The sequence below is a fragment of the Lissotriton helveticus genome, chromosome 4_1 (assembly GCF_964261635.1).
Source record: "Lissotriton helveticus chromosome 4_1, aLisHel1.1, whole genome shotgun sequence".
Taxonomy (NCBI): domain Eukaryota; kingdom Metazoa; phylum Chordata; class Amphibia; order Caudata; family Salamandridae; genus Lissotriton; species Lissotriton helveticus.
Genome location: NC_136063.1, coordinates 1,109,795,110 through 1,109,819,287, shown reverse-complemented (window position 1 = coordinate 1,109,819,287; position 24,178 = coordinate 1,109,795,110). Strand labels below are relative to the sequence as shown.

General features: G+C 49.3%; 1 protein-coding gene across 1 annotated transcript in view; it reads left to right on the top strand.

Moving 5' to 3' along the window:
* LOC144828114 (dynein axonemal heavy chain 5-like) overlaps nt 1-24,178 on the top strand; it is a 1,079,012-nt gene that overhangs the window by 683,806 nt on the left and 371,028 nt on the right. Inside the window, exons 63-64 of the mRNA XM_078686235.1 lie at nt 6,541-6,696; nt 11,868-12,050. Of these exons, the coding sequence (XP_078542361.1) occupies nt 6,541-6,696; nt 11,868-12,050 (339 nt within the window). The remainder of the gene's footprint in view (nt 1-6,540; nt 6,697-11,867; nt 12,051-24,178) is intronic.

The following is a 24,178-nucleotide window of genomic DNA, read 5'->3' as shown; positions in this document are numbered from 1 at the left end:
ACAAGTGAAATGGAAGTTTTAATTATATGCCTGCACATTCAGTTAATGTAAGAAGGTTTGTTCTACTGTGTTCCAGCTCTGAGACAGAGGGGGATTTACATTCACGCAAATGAGGCATCAGAAGGGCTTCTGTCTCCCCTGAATCTAACCTGTGCTTCCCTTCTTTGATAAAAGTCCAGGGTACCTCAAGCGCGCTGATGGAATTGCCTCATCCAACAAGCCGGCTATATCTTGAGCGCCCAATCAGAGCCTTTTTGTGATGGTTATTTGACCAGTACAAAAAGCAGCGCTCAATTGCACATATTTTCCCAGTAGGGGACTGTTCTGAACATTTTCAAGAGAGATTTTCTTTGTCCTGCCTCACGCGTCCAGCCATTGTATCAAAAGGAAAATGATTTTACATCACAGCTATATTTTTTGGGCACGAACTCAAGCACAAATGCAAATCCTAGAATTCAGTGCAGACTACTGCACTTGCACCTCGAATGGTGGTTTGCCAAAGTGATCACACCATTGCAAACCCGATCTCGTTCATTTGTTTCGCCTCAACTTTGCTGTTTCTGTGACTTTATCTTTACATCTCTGAGGTCAGTGACATTTGAATCGAATGTTTGCCCTGGAGAATGACTTTGCTGTGGTATTTCGCTAATACATATATTACAGGGGCACCTTTCTTTGAATGACTTTTAATTTGCTGCATGGATTATGTCGATCAAAGGAATTTTTGGCAGATGTCTTTAGGTGCATAAAGGGAGTGAGTTGCCTATCCCCTGAGCACATGAGTGTGCACAAATACTGCAGCATGGATTGAGCGCCTTCCCGTGGCTCAGGTGTCCACCTTTTCATGGCTCTAAGGGCCTTATTTAGATCTCGGCGGATGGAATACTCCGTCACAAACGTCCACCATATTACGATCTCCATAGGATATAATGGGATCAAAGTACATCACACGGGATATCCTTCACATTTGTGACAGAGTATCTATCCCCCTCCACCAAGATCTTAATCAGGCTCTTAGTTTGTAACCTGATAATGAATAGCTCTCAAACTATTCTCAGGCACATAGATACGTTCATGTTCCATGTGTCTGGAGCAACCACTGTTGTATTTCAAGAATAATAATACCCCTTCCATGTTCATATCATTTCCACATCACGAGAGCGGATAATACGTTCAAGATCTGCCTCATCGCCACACTTTCCCGGCTGACGTTGAAGTCAACCTTAAGCAATGACTGGGAGGGTTGCATTCCCATGGTGCCAGCAACGAAGTTGCCAAGCTGTATTTATTTGGTACAGTGTGAAAGGCTCCACAAGCAGTGTCTTTATGTTCCTCCAAGTTAGCCTGAAGACATTACTGAAGTCTTATGAGTCTGGCAGTGCAAAGCAGGCACAGAGAAGCAAATAATCAATCAATATTTATTTTGGAATCACATAAAACGTACATTAAATCATGTATAAAAACATAACATTCCAAAATTTGTCAAAATTCATAGTATATAAAAACACAGACTAGATCTTCCTTGTATGACCAGAAATAACATTCCAAGCCTGTAAAACGTGTCTTGATGTCCCAAAATTAACACATCTGCAGTATCCAATTTGCAAATCATAAAAGCTACCTGCTAATTAGATATGCTTATGTTCTTCATTTTTGTTAAGATATATATTTTTTTGCAAGGCTTCTTGTAAATTGGACGGAAGGATAAGAAGTGCACCTGTGTTTCATCACATTAGCGACAGTGGTATCAGGATTTCAATGATTTCTGTTAGTGTCTCCAGGTGTACATTATGTTGGATAGTGACAGTATGCCAAAAAGGAATTTCGCAAGTAGTGACATTAACAGCTGTGGCTCAACATAGTCCAAATATTTTTCCTACGTAGACAGCACATAGGACTTAGCATTCCTCTCCCTGAATTTGGCTAGATTTTATGTTCATACAAGTTGGTATAAGCAATTCAACTTCATAAGAGATGCCCTCTGTAATCAGTTCAGGGGATGCCCATATTTGGGCGAAGCATATTTGCGAATGCTGCTTTCTTACAAACTGTATCCATTCTAAACCCCACGGTGTCCCATGCTCTGTACCTCAGCCAAGGCTTCTTTGTAGATTAGTATAAAGAACAAGGGAGCGACCCCACGTGCCAAGAGACAGGGTACCACACGTACAGAAACAACTAGATTCTCTTGGAACTGCTAGAATTGCCTCTATTCAATGAATAGAATCAATCATGCATATCTCATACATTCAGACTTCCACACAGCTTCATCGCAACCATATAGATTAGAACCCAGAAACCAACTGTGATATACACAATGATAAAGAACTATTTCTGAATGTTAAGAAAGGGACATATTTATTCAAATGGTTAGCTTCAATAAAATACAGTTTAAAAACATGATATTTATACAATAAATAAAACGTAATTCACAATAAATGAAAACAAACAAGGAGAGACAAGCTAAATGTGAACAAATTAAATCATTATAATGTAGTTACTCCAAATGGAATCCATATATTCGTGAGAATCAGTCTAAAAACTCATGACAATCTTAGACATCAACAAGGTTCCTTGGATGTAACATATCTCAAAAAAAGGTCGTCGGCACGTTTTGGTGGTCTGGACTTATTGATGTACCACCTTCATCAGGACTTTAACACTATTCATCTCTCAAATAATTGATACACAATTCATAAACCTTGTGCGATTGTCACTGAGGAGGAGAAATTCCTTCAGAATAACTGGGCATACATATTGGATGCTTTCGAACCACTAATAGCGAATTATGTCGCAGTAAATGGGGGATCTCCTGGGACCTTCGTTACAGACTTAATGTTCCACTATGTATACTCTGTTCAGAGCTATACTATTTCACTATGGATAAAAACCTTAAGGGGTTTCACCTTCAAGAATCCCTATGAATGAGGGATGTTCGTGTGGTTTCAGAGCCTGATCAGGTTATCTTATATAAGCACCATCATATAAATTACCATATGATAAAAACTACTGCACCTTCGTGTAAGGAGTGAAGGGATTAAAACAGGTCCCGTTCTATCGTCACAGCCTTCCTCTGCCTTCCGGTGTATTAGCAGTAATACACCGGAAGGCAGAGGAAGGTCTTGACGATAGGACCTCATGTGCTGTTAACCAGCATGTGAGCAGTGCCCTGATAGGTGGGAGTGACCTTTGATGCCGCTCTTGAGCGTACTGTATGCCTGCACTTGCTCTCAACCTAGTTGTATTAAGACAGCTTCGTTGAGAGGTTTAAAGTGCGCATGTGTGGCTGGCCAACTCAAGACAGCCAGCCAAAGACAAATGCGGACTTTAAACAAGTGCATAGACAGCCTTCTGCCCACCCCTCTTCCCTGCTCACTCAGCAAGCCCGCCTCTTCCTGACACTCAGTTCAGGACGGGCCGATTAAAAAAATAAAATAGTAATCAATTACCATTTATTTTGTTTATCTCTGGGGCTTTGGGGGGGCATGTGAGTGGCGCGACACTTCTCCACTCCAATGGAGGAGCCGCCCCTGCTGTTCAGCCATTTCATCATTCCATCTCAGAATATTTCAAGATGATTTATGTGGGTGAAAAGGCATGCACTTGGTTTTGGATGTATTTATGGTATGCCCAATTATCTTGTAATCAACGGTAAACCCATTCATCTTGTGATCAATGGTAAATGTATTCAATATATTTTGCAATGCGAGTGGCATTCTGGAGGTAATTCGAGTATCGTCTGTGACAGCGAAAGTAGCATGTTTTGCCTCCCAGACTAGATACATAATCAATACAGCCTTGGAAGCAAGCTACTTGATTGTTGAAAAGTGTACATGGGATCCGAGTTAGCACACACACAGTATACCCATTGAAAAACAGGAAAAGGGGTTTTAAGTCAGCAAAAAGCACATACAAGGACTTTGTTTTTATAGTTAGCATATTTTTATATCATTAGAAGGAACGTAAATGTAATCCACCATACTGCTCCATTTCCTAAACCTTGTTTCATAGTGCAAAAGAATGTTGGAGATGATTATGATCTAGGGTCCTAATTTTGTTGCACAACTGTACTCTACGCCACTGCTCCCTAAGCTAATCTACTCTGCACAACTGTACTCTACTCTATGCCACTGCAGTCAACGCCAATCTACTCTGCGCCACTGCACTCTATTATACACCACTGCACTGTACGACAGTATATTCTGCAACGCTGCACTCTCTGCCACTCTACTTTATGCCACTCTACTCCACTGAACTCTCAGCCACTGAACTCTACCCCACTGCACTCTATGCCAATGCAATCCACACCAATATAATCTACTGTGCACCACTGCACTTTGTGTCACTGCACTCTACACCACTCCAGTCTAGGCCACTCCACTCTGCACCACTCCACACTCCAACACTGCTCCCTATGCCAATGCACTCTACACCACTACCCTTTACCACTTCACTCTACTATGCACCACTCCACTCTACTCTGCACCACTCCACTCTACCCTGCACCACTCCACTCTACACTACTTCACCCTACTCTGAAATAATCTACCCTACGCCACTTTATGCCACTGTACTTTACGCCACTGCAATCAATGCTGTGCCACTCTACTCTATGCCACTGTGCTCTACCCTGCACCACTATACTGTATCCTACACCACTCCACTCTACTCTGAAACAATTAACTCTACGTCACTGCACTCTGTCACTGCACTCCATACCACTGTACTCCACTCTATGCCACTGAAGTCTGTGCTATGCTATTGTACTCTAAAACATTGCACTCTATGTAAATGCACTCTATGCCACTTTAATCAAGACCAATGCACCCTATGCCACTGCACCTACGCCAACTACTTTGCACCACTGCACTGTATGCCACTTTACTGTACAACATTCTACTCTATGCCACTGCACTCTACACCGCTGCATGCTACAGCACTCTGCACCACTGTACTCTACATTACTGCACTCTATGCTACTCTATTGTACTTTGCACCACTGTACTATAAGACAATGCTGTCTGCACCACTCTACTCTGCACCACTCTGCTCTGCACCATCCACCACTCTGCACTCTATGACCCAGCACTCTGATACACTACTCTGCATGACCGCACTTTATGGCACTGCACTCTACTTTACACCACTCAACTCTATGCCACTGCACTCTATGCCACTCTACTCTACACCTCTGCACTCTACTCTGTACCGCTCCACTCTATGCACTTCATACTACGCCCCTCTACTTTACACTGTGCCACTCCACTCTACGCTATTGTACTTTATGGTACTGCAATCTACTCAGCACTGCTTTGCTCTCTGCCACTGCTCTGTCACTGCACTATACACCAATGCACTCTACAACACTTTAATCAAAACCAATGCACTTTAGTCCACTGCACTCTACGCCACTCTACTCTGCACCACTGTACTTTAAAACACGTCACTCAAGGCCACCCTACTCCACTCCACTCTACGACAGTCCACTCCACAATACTCCACTCTATGATGCTCTACTCCATTCAATTCTGCTTCATTGACACTCTACTCCACTTTATGCCACTCCATCCTACAGTACGCTACTACTCTCTATGCCATTTTATGACACTACTCAACTCTACGACGCTTTACGCAACTCCCTCTATGCCACTTTACTCCACTCTATTCTTTGACACACTACTCCACTCTACTGCACTCTATGCCACTCCACTGTATAACATTCTACTCTACTGTATGCCACTCTACTCTGCAACACTACTCCACTCGACTTATCACCCTTTATGCCACTCCACTCTGCTCTACACCATTTCACAGAACTCTATGCCACTCCACTTTACTCAGCTCTGACAGTGTGCTCTACTCTACAACACTCAACTCTATGCCCTTCCACTCAATGACACACTACTTCCTCCACAACACTCCACAACCCTGTAAGCTACTCCATGACACTTCACTTCACCCCTCTCCACACACTCAACTCTCCTCCACTCCATAACACTCCACTCTACAACACTCCACTCCATGCTGCTCTACCTTTCCCTACTTCATTTAAGCCCTGCTGCACAGTAGCCACTCTGGTGTAGAACATTGATAAAACATATTGGCAAAGCCAATAGCTTTTTCATAGGCGCCATCTATTGACTTTGCCAATGCTTCTCTTCTAAATGCCAACATAGAAGGAAATTTGCTCGCAACATCATAATCCCTCTGAGCGCAGTAACACAAACTGCTGGCTGAGTACCTATGTTATTGTGAAATGCACAGGCCGTTGTGATGTATGTGCAAAAGGCTATCCGTATTTCACTAGCTATATCGGATTTCGATAATGGTTGCTACAAGATTGGATTTTGGGTTGGGTGTCATATCAGTCCATGTTTTCTTTAGTTTGAGGATTGTTTGCAAAGCTTTTAAGACTAAACACAAGCGAATGTAGGGAAATATTGTTCGATTGCTTCATTCACCAATGTTTGTGTAATGTTCTTTTAGGATAAGGTGTACTGGCCCCGTTATTTATGAGTTATGTCAACCCTATATTCACAGGTTACATCTTTAAACCACAAATATTTCCGAACTCACCTGGAAGATTGCCTTTCCTTGGGCAGGCCCCTGTTAATAGAGGACGTTGGAGAAGAACTTGACCCTGCTCTTGACAATGTTTTGGAAAAGAACTTCATAAAGTCAGGATCAACTTTTAAGGTAATCTGATCAAGTTTCCATTGACGAGATATGTCTAAATTGGAAGCAGTGGCAGTATTGATAGATGTATAAAGTTTTCACAGGAGATAATTCCTAAAAAGCATGTATTCTGGACACCTTGAGCATATCTTTCTCTGATCATGACTATCCATGGAACTCGTGTCAAGCAAACAATCATGTGCATTTTTAAAACTACGGTTTTCAATTTTTTTTCTTATTAAAACTGCCCAAGCAAATTCATATTATCTTGATCGTTTTTCTGCTAAGATATTTTCATTCTCAGTTACTGATTTATTACTTTAGTCTCACGATGTTGTATGTCGTACCTGATTACTTTTGAAAGCTTGCAGAATATCTATGCAAGCTCTATGGTGCATTTGACTTCAACATAACCAGAGCTGCTGATCGCTAAAATGTCTATACCCAAACCTGACTACTCAGCTAATATTTTACAGTTTTGTTATTCATGAATGTCAGACAGTTGGGACAAAGTAAGTGCTGTGACCATATCCTCCTTAAAAGACAGAAAATACACAAAGAATGTAATTTAACATAAAAAAATCAATCTTTTCCATTATGAATGCTCCTTTGAGCTCGTTGAAGGGTGATGCCCAGTACCCGCCTCACTGGCTCTTTGAAGACATCAGTAAAGTGGGTGATCTTTCCATCCTGCCCGTCTTAGCCCCACAGCAAGGGGGCAGGTTGGCCAAAATATATTTCCCTCTCTGTCAAAGGGGTGTGGGAAACAGGCTTGTAAAGGGTATCTAGGATTCTAGGGGAGAAATAATAGTTCAGTACAATATCCAAACGGATGATGGGTAGCTGACCAGAAAGCTTTGTGGAACATAGAGCTCTTGTTATTTTGCATAAAATGATGAGAAAATATGTTAGTTTCGGAGGACAATATAGACATTTATTTTGCGGAGCATCCCAGTAGTAGAATATTTACTCATATGTACATATGAATTGGTGACTCCACATGCCCTGAATAAATGTAAGTTAATAACAAAGCTCAATAAACCGTACAGTCCTAGTGGTCCTTTCATTATTGGGAACTAAATTAGAACTCAAATTAAGCATAACTAAACTCTATATGTTTCATTTGGAACATCGAAAGGATACTGTAAGGGTTGTCACACCTCCATCTCCTGAAAGACTGACTAGAATGCCTGACTCTTAAAAGAATACTTGTCCTTTTACACAAAACCTTGGAATAATTCTCATTTCTAATGTGCTCACTTCACATAGTAACATATCTACGTGGCAGACGGAATCACCCGTGAAAATAGTGCTAGTAGACAAATATTGATTTGAATAGAGGATTGTGAGCTTCATAGATGCTAACAGAGGAGGAGGTCGTACGACCAGTGCTTAATTTGAACCAGTGGTTTCCAGTGCTCGGCACCAGCACTTAATTGTCAACACCGGTGCTTGTGACAGTCTGCCTCAAAGTGGCATTGTCTGCCTAATTTAGTGATGACAACAACAGTTAATTATTAATTCACTATACATGAAATATTACTATTACCTGCCACCCAAGACATTCTTATAGCTCTGGAGGCCTGGAATAGTCCGAATTGTCACATTTGTAGGGGGTGTGATGGATACTACGTGTGTTGTTACTATTATTAATTAAACAAAGAGAGGAGTACCATCATTGGACAATCTGAGAAGATTCCTAATGTAATGGTAAGTTTCAAAAGGAAAAAATTCATCCTTTTGTTAAAAACCCCTCACTCACCAGCCTAGTGGTGACATGCTTCATCATCGGGGTCCACCCTAGCGTCCTAGCGTTGCCAGGGTGTGCTACGACACCTGGATTACAGTGGAGCAGGTTGTGAGTGTAGGTGCAGAAAAAAATGTGTGTTAAAAATTGTCCTGGTTTAACTTAGGGGAAGATACATTTTATTTACAAGTAACTGGACAATATTAAAAAGGTGAGACGAGATACTGTGAGGGTATATTAAGACCAAAAGTATCTCTTAAATGTGTACTGGTCTACATGTTTCAACCAAAGATGGGATGTACCAGGTTTTCATCAGGACCGTAGTGACAGGGAGCTGGACGGTGTATGCCCCCTAAAAGGCATACCCTATCCTCGTTCCCTGTGCCCAAGTTTAGCAAAAATCGCTAAATGGTAAAAAGACTTACACCACGTTGGGTGAGTCTAGGAAAAAGTGAAAAAAGACTGCTAATTACATGTCTTTTATCCTCGGAGGGCTGAAGGAGTAGTCCCCACTAGTGAAACATATTAGTTATCGCATGGTGGAGAGGCCGATTACCTACGTCTGTCCTCCGCTGCCCTACTACGGGGGTGTGATGGATACTACGTGTGTTGTTACTATTATTGGCAGCATGGTAAGGGCAGCATGTCGTGCAAGCAGCCGTGGACCAGGGCCGGACTGGCTACCGACCGGGCCTTTCTAAGTAAAAAATGGAAAACCAAATGGTTTTAAAGTATGCTTTAAAACCATTTGTTTTGCTTTCTTTACTTAGAATAAAATGCAGGTCCCGATCAAAATAAATCAGCCCCCATGGCAGTAAAATCGGGCTCCATCTTGACAGCCGACCAAAACGCCCGGTAGCCAGTCCGGCCCTGCAGTGGACTCCTGATGAGAGCCCTGGCACTTCACTTTTTACAAATTGAGCACTGCGGGCAACGTCTCAAAGAAAGATATATTTTTCAAAGAGTAGGCAATATGGTTCATCCTTTTTGGACAAAGAACTATAGACAGATACAGCAAAGCTACATATCATATGATTTTACGGACTGCAGAAAAATATGTCAATAAGTAGCAGACATTTACCAGTAGTAAATGTACTGAAACACTCTCAGCAAATGTTCTCTTATTAAGTAGAAGACTTCATGTTTTGCGTCACTATTCTTTTTTGAAATATAAACTGAGAACTTTATCAAAATGGCACATTTACTGTTTCTGAAAGCCATAACATTCTGTGGTGAGTGACAGAGCTTTATCCTCAAAGGATCTGGCTGGTATGCATACCCAAGAATGGTTCACTTTTTTAGGTCTCGCCTGAGATAGTGCATGCGCTGTCTCTTCGAGACATTTAGTAAGTGGCTTTTAAAAGTGCCGCCAGAGGCTTTTGCTGGCCTACAACTTGCGTTCACGAGCTCGTGCACCTGCACATCTGTGTTTTTATTGCTGTAATCATATTCCTCTGCTTGCACTACCCCCCCTTGTCCCCCTCCCTCCTGGTCAGCTTCATTTGTGCCTTCTAGCTGTGAATCATGCTCGTCTACTTACACTCCCCCTCCCTTCTCCACCTCCTCTTCGTCAGTTTCATGTGTGTCTTCTATCACTGTGAATGCTCCTGCTTCCACCAGGCACACACACCATCAGTCATCAGTGCACGCTTCCACCAGACACACACACCACCAGCTGTCAGTGCACGCTTTCACTGGGCAGACACATCACCAGCCATCAGTGCACACTTTCACTGGGCACACACACCACCAGCCGTCAGTGCACGCATCTACCAGGCACACACACCACCAGCCGTCAGTGCACGCTTCCACCAGGCACACACACCACCAGCCATCAGTGCACGCTTTCACTAGGCACACAAACTACCAGTCATCACACACTACCAGCCGTTGGAGCATGCTTCCACCAGGCACACGCCACCAGCCATCATTGCACACTTTCATCAGGCACACACAAACACCACGAGCCGTTGGTGCACACTTTCACCGGGCATACACACCACCAGCTGTCAGTGCACGCTTTCACCAGGCACACACACCACCAGCCATCAGTGCACACTTCCACCAGGCACACATGCCACCAGCTGTCAGTGCACGCTTCCACCAGGCACACACACCACCAGCCGTCAGTGCACGCTTCCACCAGGCACACACACCACTAGCCGTCAGTGCACGCTTCCACCAGGCACACACACCACCAGCCATCAGTGCACACTTTCACAGGGCACACACACCACCATCCGTCAGTGCACGCTTTCATGAGGCACACACCCTCCCAGCCGTCAGTGCACGCTTTCACAAGGCACACACACCACCAGCCATCAGTGCAGCTGGTAGGCTCTTCTCAGAGTTTCTTGGTAAATATATGTTCGATGCCTGGGAGGGAGTGGGTCGAGTTTCCTTAAACCATGCTGAGTATGCAGGTGCAGTGCATGAACTCCGGTGTGAGTGAGTCATGCTGCCTGGGGCTCTCTCACTCCACACTTGTAAATTGCGCCTGCACTAGGCGTTTTCTCATTTGCAATGTCCGACGCATGCACACAGCTAGGCAGCCACCACATCCCCGGGAATGACTGCTTCCTACAACCAGAATGGAAACAACATTCAGAGCAATGAAAACAAGTTCATTTGATGCAAAGAACTGTTAACAAAAACCATGTCCAGTTATTGTAGATCTGGCAACTTAAACAAAACAGCAACAAAAAACAAACAAGCATTGGCATAGCCAATAGGTCTCGCTTTTTGGACCCTATAAGTATTTAGTTATGCAGCAGACTCTCCTTGGTTCAACAACACCAATTGTTGCATGGCTAAACACTTATAAGGTCCCAAATGCGAGACCTATTGGCTATGCCAATGCTTGTTCTGGTAAGGTACCAAGAAACATCTCACTGGAGCAGAAGGAGCCAAAAGATATCCTTGTAAATTTCACAATTAATTAATTTTAAGAAGTAGATATGCAGCATAACATAGACCGGCTTTAATACGTTAAACAGTTATCTCCCATTTTTGTCTTTCTAGGGTGCGATTTATTTCACTTAAATTGATGTTTTACAGACAGGACCCATTTCTGAACGCTCATTAGATGTCACAATGCCCTTGTTGTGTCAGGCCATGTGTTCTGTCACGATTTAACGGAGTAACCAGTGTGTGATGTTTTTCATAAAATAAATATGTTTCACTAAGACTTATGATATTTTTTCTCTTTGTTATTTTTATTCCACTTTTATCATTGTGTTTCAGTTTTCTTCTATTTTGCTCTATGTCCTTTATTTTTCTCCACCATGCATTGTTATCACGGACCTGTGGCAATGTAATAACATTTTGAGCCACCAAATAAAGGTGGATAGCGAAAAGAGCTAATACTGTCCGTAAACATTAGAATGCTTGTATTAGTATCTCTCGTTAAAAGCAAAAGCTTACTATTCAAACAATTATATTGTAGGTAAAGGTTGGTGACAAAGAGGTGGACGTCATGAAAGGATTCACGCTCTACATAACAACGAAATTGGCAAATCCTGCCTACACCCCTGAGATCAGCGCAAAAACTGCTGTCATTGATTTCACTGTCACAATGAAGGGGTTGGAAGATCAGCTGCTTGGCCGGGTCATTCTCACAGAAAAGCAGGTACCTTTCACTTTGCAGCCCTGGGTGATACAAAATGTCTCTACATAGTCTCAATATGTCCATTCCAAAACACAAGTGTGGTTAACAGACGCCTTCACTTTACTCTTTTGCGTTTCTTCCATAGGGGTATGTCAGTAGCACTTGAATAGTCTGAAAGTTGGTGCCATGTTCTTTTTTCCCTGTGCCGAAAGCAACTTTTTCTACTATAATTCTCTAGACAGGATTAAAGTATGAACTTTCGGATATCTGAAAGAAACAGGTTAGTATTAGATTCCTTACCTTAGAATATCCCCAGGCGTCAGTCTGGATCCGGAAACTTTTGCGTAGCAGTACCCCTGCGCGTCGGTAGGCGTCGTCTGCAGGCGTCCCCTGCGGCTCCGCGTCGTCGGCGTCGTGCGCCGTGATGACGTCGCTGGAGTATATAGACGCCGCCTCCGCGCGCTGACGTCAGTTCTTCTTTTTTCCGCGCCAGTTAGCGCAGATCCGAAGAGCAGTACTCCGGTCTTTTGACCAAGTGTTTGTAAAACTTAATCTTTCTACGGTGCCGGTAGGATGCCTGGGTTTAAGAGCTGCGACGAGTGCGACCGCATGATGTCGGTCACCGACCACCATCGACTCTGCCTCCGGTGTCTGGGCGCGGACCACGACGTGGAGTCCTGCGTCGACTGTCGGCCCTTGACTGGAAAAGCTAGGCGGGAGCGGTCCCGCAAGCTTCTCGAGCTCCGAGTGTCGGCCCCGCGTCGAGAGCGGTCCCGGTCCGGTCGGAGGTCGAGGGAGCGGTCGAGGGAACGATCGCGGAGCCGCCATGGGCGCTCCGGGAGTCGCCACCATTCCTCCGGTTCGTCAGGTAAGCACAAGAAGTCGGGGCGTCGCCATCGCACCCCCGACTCCCCCCGACGCCCGCGTGATGCGGCCGGGGGCTCGGGTGGCCCCACCCCCGCGGGCCCGCGTGGGTCACCGACGCCGTCTACCCCATACCCGTCGGTCCCTGGGGAAGGCGCGTCGCGTGAGGAGATCGAGGCCTTCCTCATTGCTATGAGGGCGAGGTCTCCTCCGGCGGGGCCTACGGCGCCTGCGGGGCCGTCGGTCCTGTCTGGGGGCCCGAGCGGTTCGGGTGCTTCTGCCCCGACGCCGCCGGTGGCTCCGGTCCTGGCGCCGCTGGGTCCCTCAGGTTCGTCGCCGGCTGGTCTCCCGGCCTCTCCGGCGTCGGTTCCTTTGGGCCAACCCGTGGTACCGCCTCCGCGTGGTGCAGCGACTCCGCCGTCGGCTCCGGCCGGCGTCGGGTCCCCGGCACCGACGCCGCGTGGCGCCACCCCCATTCCCTCCCCGACTCCGGACACGGAGTCGGACCGGCGTCGGCCGACACCGGATCCGACGCCGATGGGGCCCGTTGACCCCGATGTCTATATCGTCGACCCAGAATATGGGTATGATGAGGATGAGTATGGAGAGGGTTGGGAGGGGTCTGAGGACCCTTTATCCCGTGCCTGCCAGTATGATGTGGACTGGGTAGGTGATCTGGGTGATGCCAGTGGCCTGGACGAGTCGCCCAACCCTGGATTTGTCTCCCCGTCCCCTGTGGCGTCTGAGGCAGGTGCTGCCTATTCAGTGGTCCTGATGAGGGCTGCCAAGGCCTTACACCTTGAGCTCCCCGTCGCGAAGGTCAAACCGAACATTCTGACCGAAGTGTTTAAACCGCAGTCATGCCCCCAGGAGCCTCTGCTGCCGTTTAATGAGGCCCTGACGGATGTCCTTTTGGGCACCTGGTCCAGGCCCGCTTCCGGTGCACCGGTTGACCGGAATGTGGCAAGGCGTCACCGTCCATGCTCGGACGACCCTGCCTTTTTATCCACCCATCCCTCCCCGGAGAGTCTGGTGATCCAGGCCTCCACTTCGCAGTCCGCATTTCCGTCGGCTCCGCCCGATCGGGAATCAAAGCGGTATGACCAGTTTGGTAAAAAGGTCTTTTCCTCTTTGAGCGCTGGACTGCGGTCTTGTAATACCGCGTGCCTCTTGGGCCGCTACACCCACTCCCTGTGGGATACGGTCGAAGAGTGCTTGCCGCAATGCCCCCAGGAAGTGCGGGACAAGCTCACCCGGGCCTTGGTTGAAGGCCGGGATGCGGCGCGGTACTCGATCCGTTGTGGTCTGGACACGACCGACTCCCTGGGACGGGCCATGTCCACGACGGTGGCGATTCGTCGCCATGCTTGGCTGAGATCTGCCAACTTCTCGCCAGACGTCCAAAATACACTCATGGACATGCCATTTGATGGCAGTCGCCTGTTTGGTGACAAAGCGGACCACGCGCTGGAGCGCTTCAAGGACTCCAGGGTCACGGCCAAGTCCTTGGGTCTTTCGACCCAGCGCCAGCAGACGGGTTCGTTTCGCCCCTTTCGTGGCCAAGGGAGGGGCGGTCCCACACGTGCTGCCAGCCACGCGCCGCAGAACGCTCCCCAGCGCGGTGGCGGCCGTGGTTTCCGCCGTGGTGGCGGTAGAGGCCAGCGGCGAGGTCAGTCCACGCCTCCCCCCGCTGCTGCATCCAAGCCTTCCTAGTCCGAGCTTTCGGGCTCACGTGACGCCAGTGGGTGGCAGGGTTCGCCATCACCACTCCCGCTGGCGCACGATAACATCGGACAGGTGGGTGCTGCAGCTCGTTCGAAGGGGCTACGCCCTCCCCTTCGAGTCCACTCCTCCAGCCATGCCACCGCAGAACCACCGTGTGTCGGGGGACCACTTGACACTTCTGCAGGAGGAAGTTACGGCCCTCTTGGCCAAGGGGGCCATCGAGCGCGTTCCTGGGCCAGAAGTAGGGTGTGGTTGCTACTCCCACTACTTTCTGGTGCCCAAGAAGGACAAAGGAGGCCTGCGTCCTATCTTGGACCTACGGAACGTCAACGGCTTCCTCCGGAAGGAGAAGTTCAAGATGTTGACTTTGGCTCAGGTCTTGGCTGCTCTAGACCCACAAGACTGGATGGTAGCGTTGGACTTGCAGGATGCGTATTTTCACATCCCCGTCCTGCCGGCCCACCGGCGTTACCTGCGGTTCACGGTAGGCCACGAGCACTTTCAGTTTATCGTGCTCCCCTTCGGCCTTACCAGCGCCCCACGGGTGTTCACGAAAGTGATGGCGGTGGTCGCAGCTCATCTGCGCCGGTTAGGGGTTTCAGTCTTCCCCTACCTCGACGACTGGTTGTTGAAGGCGGGCTCGCCCCAGACAGTCGTCCACCACCTTCAGATGACGGCAGACCTCCTGCACGAGCTGGGGTTTTCCATCAATGTGCCGAAATCACACCTGTGTCCCTCTCAAAAGCTCCTTTTCATCGGAGCGGTTCTCGACTCGGCGCAGTTTCGGGTTTATCCCCCGGAACGGCGGGTCCTGGATATTCAGGCTCTGATTCCCATCTTTCAGCCGTTATCCCGGGTTTCGGTCAGGTTGACGCTGCGGCTTCTGGGGCTGATGGCCTCCTGCATCCTACTGGTGCATCACGCCAGGTGGCGGATGCGGGCTCTGCAGTGGGACCTGAAGTTTCAGTGGGCCCAGCATCAGGGCAACCTATCCGACCATGTCCTGATCTCGGAGGGCACTGCGAGACAGTTGCAGTGGTGGCTTACGGACCGCGATTGGGTCAGAGGCAGATCCCTCTCCCTTCCCCAACCGGAGCACGTGGTTGTGACGGACGCGTCCCTCCAGGGCTGGGGTGGCCACTTGGGAGAGGCGGAGATCAGAGGCATCTGGTCTCCGGCGGAGTCCCGGCTCCATATCAACATGTTGGAGCTACGGGCGATTCGCCTAGCACTGAAGGCATTCCTCCCCTTTGTCAACAGGAGTGTAGTGCAGGTGTTCACGGACAACACCACCGCCATGTGGTACTGCAACAAACAGGGCGGTGTGGGGTCGTGGACCCTTTGCCAGGAGGCTCTGCGTCTCTGGCAATGGCTGGAACGTCAGGGCGTGACTCTGACGGTTCAACACCTGGCAGGTTCTCTGAACGCCAGGGCGGACGAACTCAGCCGTCGGTGCTCGGTGGATCACGAATGGCGTCTGAACTCGGACGTGGCGAGAGGCCTCTTTCAGCAATGGGGAGAGCCTTGGTTAGATCTATTCGCCACAGAAGAGAACGCGCAATGTCATCAGTTCTGCGCGTTGGAGTTTCCAAGACGGCACTCGCTCGGCGACGCCTTTCGGCGCGAGTGGAGTTGCGGTCTGTTGTACGCCTTTCCGCCTATACCACTTCTGCCCAGAGTGCTGAAGAAGATCAGGCGCGACCGGGCCCAAGTTATCCTTGTGGCTCCGGACTGGGCTCGAAGGTACTGGTATCCCGAGCTACTCAGCATGACAGTCGGTCCCTCGATCCGCCTGCCCTTTCAGGAGGACCTTCTGTCGCAGCAGCAGGGGACGGTCCTCCACCCGAACCTGTCCAGTCTCCACCTCCATGCGTGGAGATTGAGCGGCGACAGTTGAGGCCATTTGACTTGCCTCCTGAAGTCTGTGATGTGATTCTGGCAGCCAGGCGTCCCTCCACAAAGTCGGTATACGCCTGCCGGTGGAACAGATTTGTGGCATGGTGCACAGCAAAGGCTGTGGACCCCCTTTCTGCCCCTCTGTCTGAGGTTCTCCTCTTCCTCCTTTCCCTTGCCCAGCAGGGCTCTGCTCTGGGCACTATCAAGGGCTATCTTTCTGCCCTTTCCGCCTTCTTAAGGCTACCTGATCAGCCATCTTTATTCAAGTCCCCTATTGTATTACGATTCTTAAAAGGCATCACGCACATGTATCCACCTGCTCCGTTCGTGATGCCTCAGTGGGACTTGAACCTGGTTCTGACTTTCCTGATGTGTGCTCCCTTTGAGCCTCTTCATTCCTGTCCTCTCCGTCTTCTCACTTTAAAGACGGCCTTCCTGGTTGCCATCACCTCTGCCAGGAGAGTGAGTGAGCTCCAGGCCCTTTCTGTTAAACCTCCTTTCTTGTCTGTTCATCCTGACAAGGTGGTTCTTAGGACTAGACCTTCTTTCCTGCCCAAGGTAGTCTCTGCTTTTCACATTGGGCAGTCCATCACCTTGCCCTCCTTCTTCCCGCCTCCGCATCCTTCAAAGGATGAAGAGCGGCTCCATCGTCTAGACCCAAAACGTGCGCTTTCATTTTACATGGATCGCACACGCCAGTTCCGGGTGGATGACCAACTGTTTGTTGGCTACGTGGGTGAGAAGAAGGGAAGGGCGGTACAGAAACGAACCATCTCTCGGTGGGTCGTCCTGTGCATCAAAGCATGCTACTCTTTGGCTCGGAAGGAGCCTCCTGTTGGGCTGAGGGCCCATTCCACTCGGGCTACGGCGGCTACTACTGCCCTGGGCCGGGGAGTCCCTTTGCAGGACATTTGCCAGGCGGCTACGTGGGCCTCGCTGCACACCTTTGCGAGGCACTACTGCCTGGACAGTCAAGTCCGGAGGGATGGCTTCTTTGGCCGTTCGGTCCTCCAGGACTTTCTGGTGTAGGTTGTATTGGTTCGCAGACCCACCACCGGGGTTGGTATTGCTGGGGTATCTATTCTAAGGTAAGGAATCTAATACTAACCTGTTTCTTTCAGATGAACAAGTTACTTACCTTCGGTAACGATATATCTGTAAGAAACAGTAGTTAGTATTAGATTCCTTACCGCCCCACCCATCCTCCCCGTTCTGCGAACTGATACCTAGGGTTAAGGACATCCCTTTCAGGGCCCTAGTTTCAAATGGCACCAGTGTTGGTTCTCACATGGCTCTGCGTGTTCTGGCGCGGAAAAGCTGTGTGCAAAGAACTGACGTCAGCGCGCGGAGGCGGCGTCTATATACTCCAGCGACGTCATCACGGCGCACGACGCCGACGACGCGGAGCCGCAGGGGACGCCTGCAGACGACGCCTACCGACGCGCAGGGGTACTGCTACGCAAAAGTTTCCGGATCCAGACTGACGCCTGGGGATATTCTAAGGTAAGGAATCTAATACTAACTACTGTTTCTTACAGATATATCGTTACCGAAGGTAAGTAACTTGTTCATCAGTGATACTAACAGTTCATTTGCATAGCACTTCAATTATCTAACCTGGGAGGAGGAACTTGGCGGGCATCCGAGATGGCCGCGTGAGCACAGCGCTCCCCGGACCCCCGCCGCTCCCGGCATAATATCCTGCATAAATCCTGATTTTTCACGAGGATTTGTATAGAGGACGTTGGGCTGATGTACCTGGACCGTTCAGAAATTTATTTTGACACCGGGTGCCTGAGTTACGGTGATTCGAACTTTTGGGCTCCGCCCTTGAGGTGCGCCCGGGACTGGGTGAGGTTCAGTGGCCGTCTTGGAGTTGAACAACAACGGCAGGGGGATTGGACTTGTGGGTCCCCTTCTTAAGTTTCGGTTTCGATTCTGCCTCTGACTGGGACATCGGCGAGAGGATCGGCCCAGAGCTGGGTCCAGGGCACGAGTCGGCTGTCGGGCCTTTGGCTGGACTATTCTCCTATTTGGCTGTCCCTATCCTAGTGGTACCCTTGTTGCGGTCCTTTGGTCCCGAGGCCTCCCTTTCTGGTGCCCGGTCCGTTGACCCTGGTGAATCTCCTTGTGACGCATCTCCAAAATGGCGGGCAGAGGGGACCGGGAGACGCGGAAGACGAAGACACCTCTGCGCGGGGGTCCGGTCCAATCTAATGTCATGGACCGTTATACCCACTCTAAGGGGTCCCCCGGAGCTGCCCTGCCCGGTCCCAGTGCGTCTGACCACGTCGTGGATGCATCGACGGAGCCTTCCTTGCAGGACATCATGGGCGCCATTTCTGGCATGAGGGAGTCAATAGGCCAACAATATGAAACCTTGGCCCACAAAATTGACACCGTGGCCATCGATGTGAACTTAATTCGAGCCGATCTCTCAAAAACGAACGAAAAGGTGAAGTCATTGGACATCAAATCATCCAGCCTCACGGCGGACGTCTCTGAGATACAAACGGAGATTGGCAATCTCCATAGGGTGAACGATTTCATGACCCGGCGCTTGGACGATTTTGAGAACAGGGCACGTCGCTGTAATGTTCGCGTGGTTGGTGTTCCGGAGAATCCAGAACCCCACTCGGTTGATCTCCTGGTTGAAGACCTGATCCTAAACCACCTTTCTCCATCTGGCCTTAGTAAATTTTTCACAGTGGAGCGTGCACATCGTGTTCCGGGGGGCCAGGGTAAGCCAGGTGCCCCGCCGAGACCTATTGTCGCAAAACTTTTCCACTATAGGGATCGGGACGCTATCCTGCAGGCCTCACGGGTGAAGGGCCCGGTGGCCTTTGAGAATGCCACGGTGAACTTTTATCCGGACTTTTCCCAACAGGTCCAGAAGCAGCGGATGGGATTTCGTGGTGCTAAGAAGCGTCTTAGGGACATGGGGATGCGCTACGCTATGCTTTTTCCGACCAGGCTGCGGGTTGAGTATAATGACCGAACTTTCTTCTTTGATCGGCCGGATGCTGTGAATGACTGGCTGGACTCCTTGCCTGGCCAACCTCCTGAGACTGAGTCCGATGCCCACCCGGGCGGTGCTGAAGGTGGTGTAGAGAGCTGAACATTTCGTCTTTGCCTGGTGCCTTGTTTGGAATAACTCTTTCCGGGAGTGTATGCCTCCGTTCCTCTACTGCTTATGTGATTTGATGTATGGTTTTTTCTCGCTATTGGTCTTGATCGGGGTGGCGGGTGGGACGGAGCCTTTCCTCCTCCGGGGTCTTTGTGTAGAATAGGGGTTCTTGGGCGACAGGCACACTGCAGGTTGGGGTGGCTTTTTAGCTTTTTGCAGGGGTGCAGGGTGGGGGGTGTTTTGTTGTTATTTGGGGGGTGGGCGGTTGGGAAGTTCGTTGTTTGTGTGTTCAAGGCGACTTTATCCTGTATTTGAAGATGTTTCTTGTGTCCTGCTCATTGGTGGGGGGTTTTGGCTTTGCTGGGTGGGATGGGGGGTAGCGGGTTGAGATTTGTTTCGTGGAACGTTAACGGTCTGGATGATCGTATCAAACGGAGTGTGGTGTTGAGATGTATACGACGTTTATCTCCTGATATTGTTTTCCTGCAGGAGACTCATTTGGTAGGCAATGTTTGTCATGCGATGAATAGGTGGGGCTATCGCCTCGTAGCACATTCAGGGTTCACCTCGGGTTCTAGGGGTGTGGGTATCCTTGTTCGGGCTTCCCTCCCCTAGCTATTGATGATGTGATTCAGGATGATCGAGGGCAATATGCTGTCCTTGTGGGTCGCTATGAGGGTCGTGCCCTCTCCCTATTTACTGTTTACGTGCCCCCCGGCTTGCAGACTTCTACCTTTTCTGATTTGGGCCGTGTGTTGTTGGACCTCCCTGATAGTACTCTCTTTCTGGCTGGTGATTTTAATTCGGTGTTCTCCGGTCTCCACGATCGCCACCCCCCTAGAGATACTCCTGCGGCCCAACAGTGGTTGGGTGGGTTTTTGGATACCTTTGGCCTGGTGGATTGCTGGAGGCTTTTGCATCCTACTCAGCTTCAATACACCTTTCACTCTGGGGCCCATGGGAGTCTGTCTAGGCTGGATTATTTTCTGATGCCTGCGGCTCAGTCGCCAGCGGTGCGTGAGATTGTACACCTACCCAGGGGTATTTCTGACCACTCTCCGCTCTGGCTCCGTTTTGAGGTTGGAGTGGAGACAGTGGGCCGGGTGGCTCCCATCAATCAGTGGTACCTTACCTCCCCCGAGACCCGCAGCCTTTTGCTTCAGTCTTTGGACGCATATTTTCTGGATAACGAGGGGTCGGTTTCCTCAGCTGTGTCCCTGTGGGAGGCCTTTAAGACGGTGATTCGTGGGCAGGCCCTCTCCCTTATTGTTGAAGCTAAGAGGGCGAGGAATAGGGAGGTGGTGGACCTTGAGGGGGAGATTTCTGCATTGCTAATCGTGTGGTGCCCGTGATTCAGTCTTCGAGTGGTGAGAGTGTGACGGACCCGATTGGAATAGTTGACTGTTTTGCTGAGTACTTCCGTGTGGTTTATACCCCTGTGTCTGTGAGGGATGTGGCTGACTCTCGCCTTCTATTGCGTGATATAGCTCTGCCCAGTGTCTCCGACTTGGATCGTGTAGCGTTGGATTCCCCCTTTACTGTTGATGAGATAGCTACTGCCATCCGTTCACTCCGTTCGGGCAAAGCATTGGGCCCGAACGGGTTGCCAATTGAACTGTACAAGTTGCGTCCCGACAGAGTGGCGCCATATCTTCGCGCCATGTTTCTGGAGTCCCGGGAACGGGGTATTCTCCCATATGATCAGCGACTGGCCACGATAGTTGTCATCCCTAAGGATGGTAAACCGCGGGACCTTTGTTCATCCTATAGGCCCATATCCCTGCTGAATGTTGAGCCCAAGGTATTGGCGAAACTCCTGGCGTCCCGCCTCCTGTCGGTCATTGGTGGCTTGGTCCATCCAGATCAATCCGGATTTATCCCGCATCGCAACACGGCTCTTAACCTACGTCGTCTCCACGGTGCGATTGCGAGGGCGGGGCTTCTGACGGAGCCGGCCATTTTGGCATCGTTGGATGCCTCAATGGCTTTTGACACTGTGGAATGGCCTTATCTTTGGGCGGCTCTTGAGAAATTTGGTTTTGGGCCTGAGTTTATTGGTTGGATCAAGTTATTATATGCTGAACCTCTGGCGCAAGTAGTGGTAAATGGTAGAGTTTCGACCCCTTTCACCCTTGGCAGGGGTACCCGTCAGGGCTGCCCCTTGTCTCCGTTGCCTTTTGCACTCGCCTTGGAACCATTAGCTGCCTGGCTTCGGTGGGAGCCTTCGCTTAAGGGGATTCGCTGGTCACCGGACTTTGAGGACCGCGTCTCGCTTTACGCGGACGACATTCTTTTATATCTCACCTCCCCGCGTAAATCTCTGACTGTTTTATTTGATGTTCTCACTTCATTTGGTGCCAACTCAGGCCTCGTTATTAACTGGGCCAAGTCCTGCGTGTATGTTCTTTCGGGTGTTTTACCCCCATTGCCGAGCAGACTTCCTATCCAGGTGGTCCAGTCTGGCTTCAAATATTTAGGGATTTTCATTACGCTGGACCCCTCGCTCCGATTTGAGCGGAATCTCCTCCCCCCGTTGCTTAGATTGCGACTGGACGTGGCCCGTTGGCGTAAGCTTCCTTTGTCTCCTCTGGGCAAAGCGGCTCTGTTTAAAATGATGTCCTTGCCGCGGTTCCTCTACGCGCTCCAGAATTCCTATGACGATATCCCCAAGACCTATTTCCGAGAGATCGAGAGTCTTCAAAGGCAACTGATTTGGGACGGGCGTCCACGTATTGCCCTTGCAAAGCTCACCATCCCTTGGTACGACGGGGGCATGGCGCTCCCCGATATCAGGCGATATTATTGGGCTTCCCAGTTGTCTGCTATTAATCACGTGATGTTTTCACCGGATCGAAATCCTGCATTCGAGATGGATAGACTCCAGCTTCCGGGTGGGGACTTTAATAGAGTGCTTTATTCTCGATCAGCCGGGCGCCATCTTGTGGGCCCGTCCAGGATTGCAGTAACTGTGTGGCGAGCCGCGAATGTGAGTTTGGGATGGGAGGGTCGAATGACACTGGCGACGCCGCTTTATGCCTCGGAACGTTTGGGGTGTCTCTGGTCTACTAAGGGCTTTGACCGCTGGGATATGATTGGGATATGTAAGGTGGGTGATGTATGTTCGAAAGGTAGTGTGAAGTCGTTCCAGGCCCTCCAGGCGGAATACGGTTTGAATGGTAGGGAATTTTTTCGTTATCTGCAGGTCCGACACGCCCTCGCCTCAGTCTTGACTCCTGACGAGGCCCTGCCCGAGTCTTCCCCCCTCGAAGATCGAGTCCTTGATGGCCACCTGCCTGATAGCACTATTTCCCTGATCTATAAGAAGCTGATCAATAATCGGGCGGACTTATTGGTCCGACTTCGGGAGGTTTGGGTCGGCGATGGGTTGGAACTGGACGACGAGGATTGGCAATCGGCACTCTCCTCTCCCAAGGAGGTAGCCATTCCTGCCCGTCTCCGTTTGGTTCAACTTAAAATCCTTCATCGAGTGTACGTCACTGGTCCGCGTCTGGTGACGATGGGCTTTTCCCTGGATGGGTTATGTAAGCGTGGTTGTGGGTCGAGTGCCACTTTTTTACACATTCTTTGGGAATGCCCGGTTGTGACGGCTTACTGGACTGCTGTGCTTGAGGTGATGACTGCTGTGACTGGTGTTGCCCTGCGGCCGGAGCCACGACGGTGTCTGTTGAATGTGTGGGAGCCCACTGATTACTCTGTAGCCCAGACCAGATGGGCTACCTTGGGTTACATGATTGCGAAACGGGACATTGCGCAACTCTGGGGGCGCATCCAGGCCCCCTGAGGTCTCGAAATGGGAGGACAACATGGACTGGTCCATGTTTCGTGAGAAGACTGTATATGTGGCCAGGGGCAGACCCAGGGCGTGGACGAGGATTTGGGGCCAGTGGAATGAATATCGTGGGGATATCTGTACCCCTCCCCTTGTAGGCACTACTGATGTTGTCCTATCTCCCTAGGCGAGCGTTCCCGGAACCTTTTCATACTGTTTTGTGAATTTCCGATTCTCCCCGCTGCTCCCCCCCCCCCCCCGACCTTGTTAGAGCCTCAGGGCTCTTGGCATGTTCTCCTGATTGTAGACCATCCCCTCCGTTCTTTGGGCTGACCTTGATTACTGTGCATTCGCCTTTTTAGTGTTTGTTTTTCTTTTTGTATAAAATAAAAATTCAATATGCTCTGTGATATGTTGGGAGTAATGCTTGGTACTTGATTTGTGCCTGACCACGGGAGTACATTTCTAATTCATGCCTTGTGCCTTATTATTAGCGGCCAGCCCGTGAGGTTGTAGGCCCATTCTTGTATTTTTCTATGCTTGCTCAAATAAAGGTTTTTGAACAAAAAAAAATAAATAATAATTATCTAACCTGCCAGCAGTATTTCTACTGAACAGTAGACCATGCATCGATAACCCTATTGTTTACATTTTTCAGATTTTTCGAAACCTAAGTTTTGGAGAAGACACAATAGCTAACAGTGACTTTAGACTCATGTTGTAGACCTAAAGTAGCTTTGCTATGAA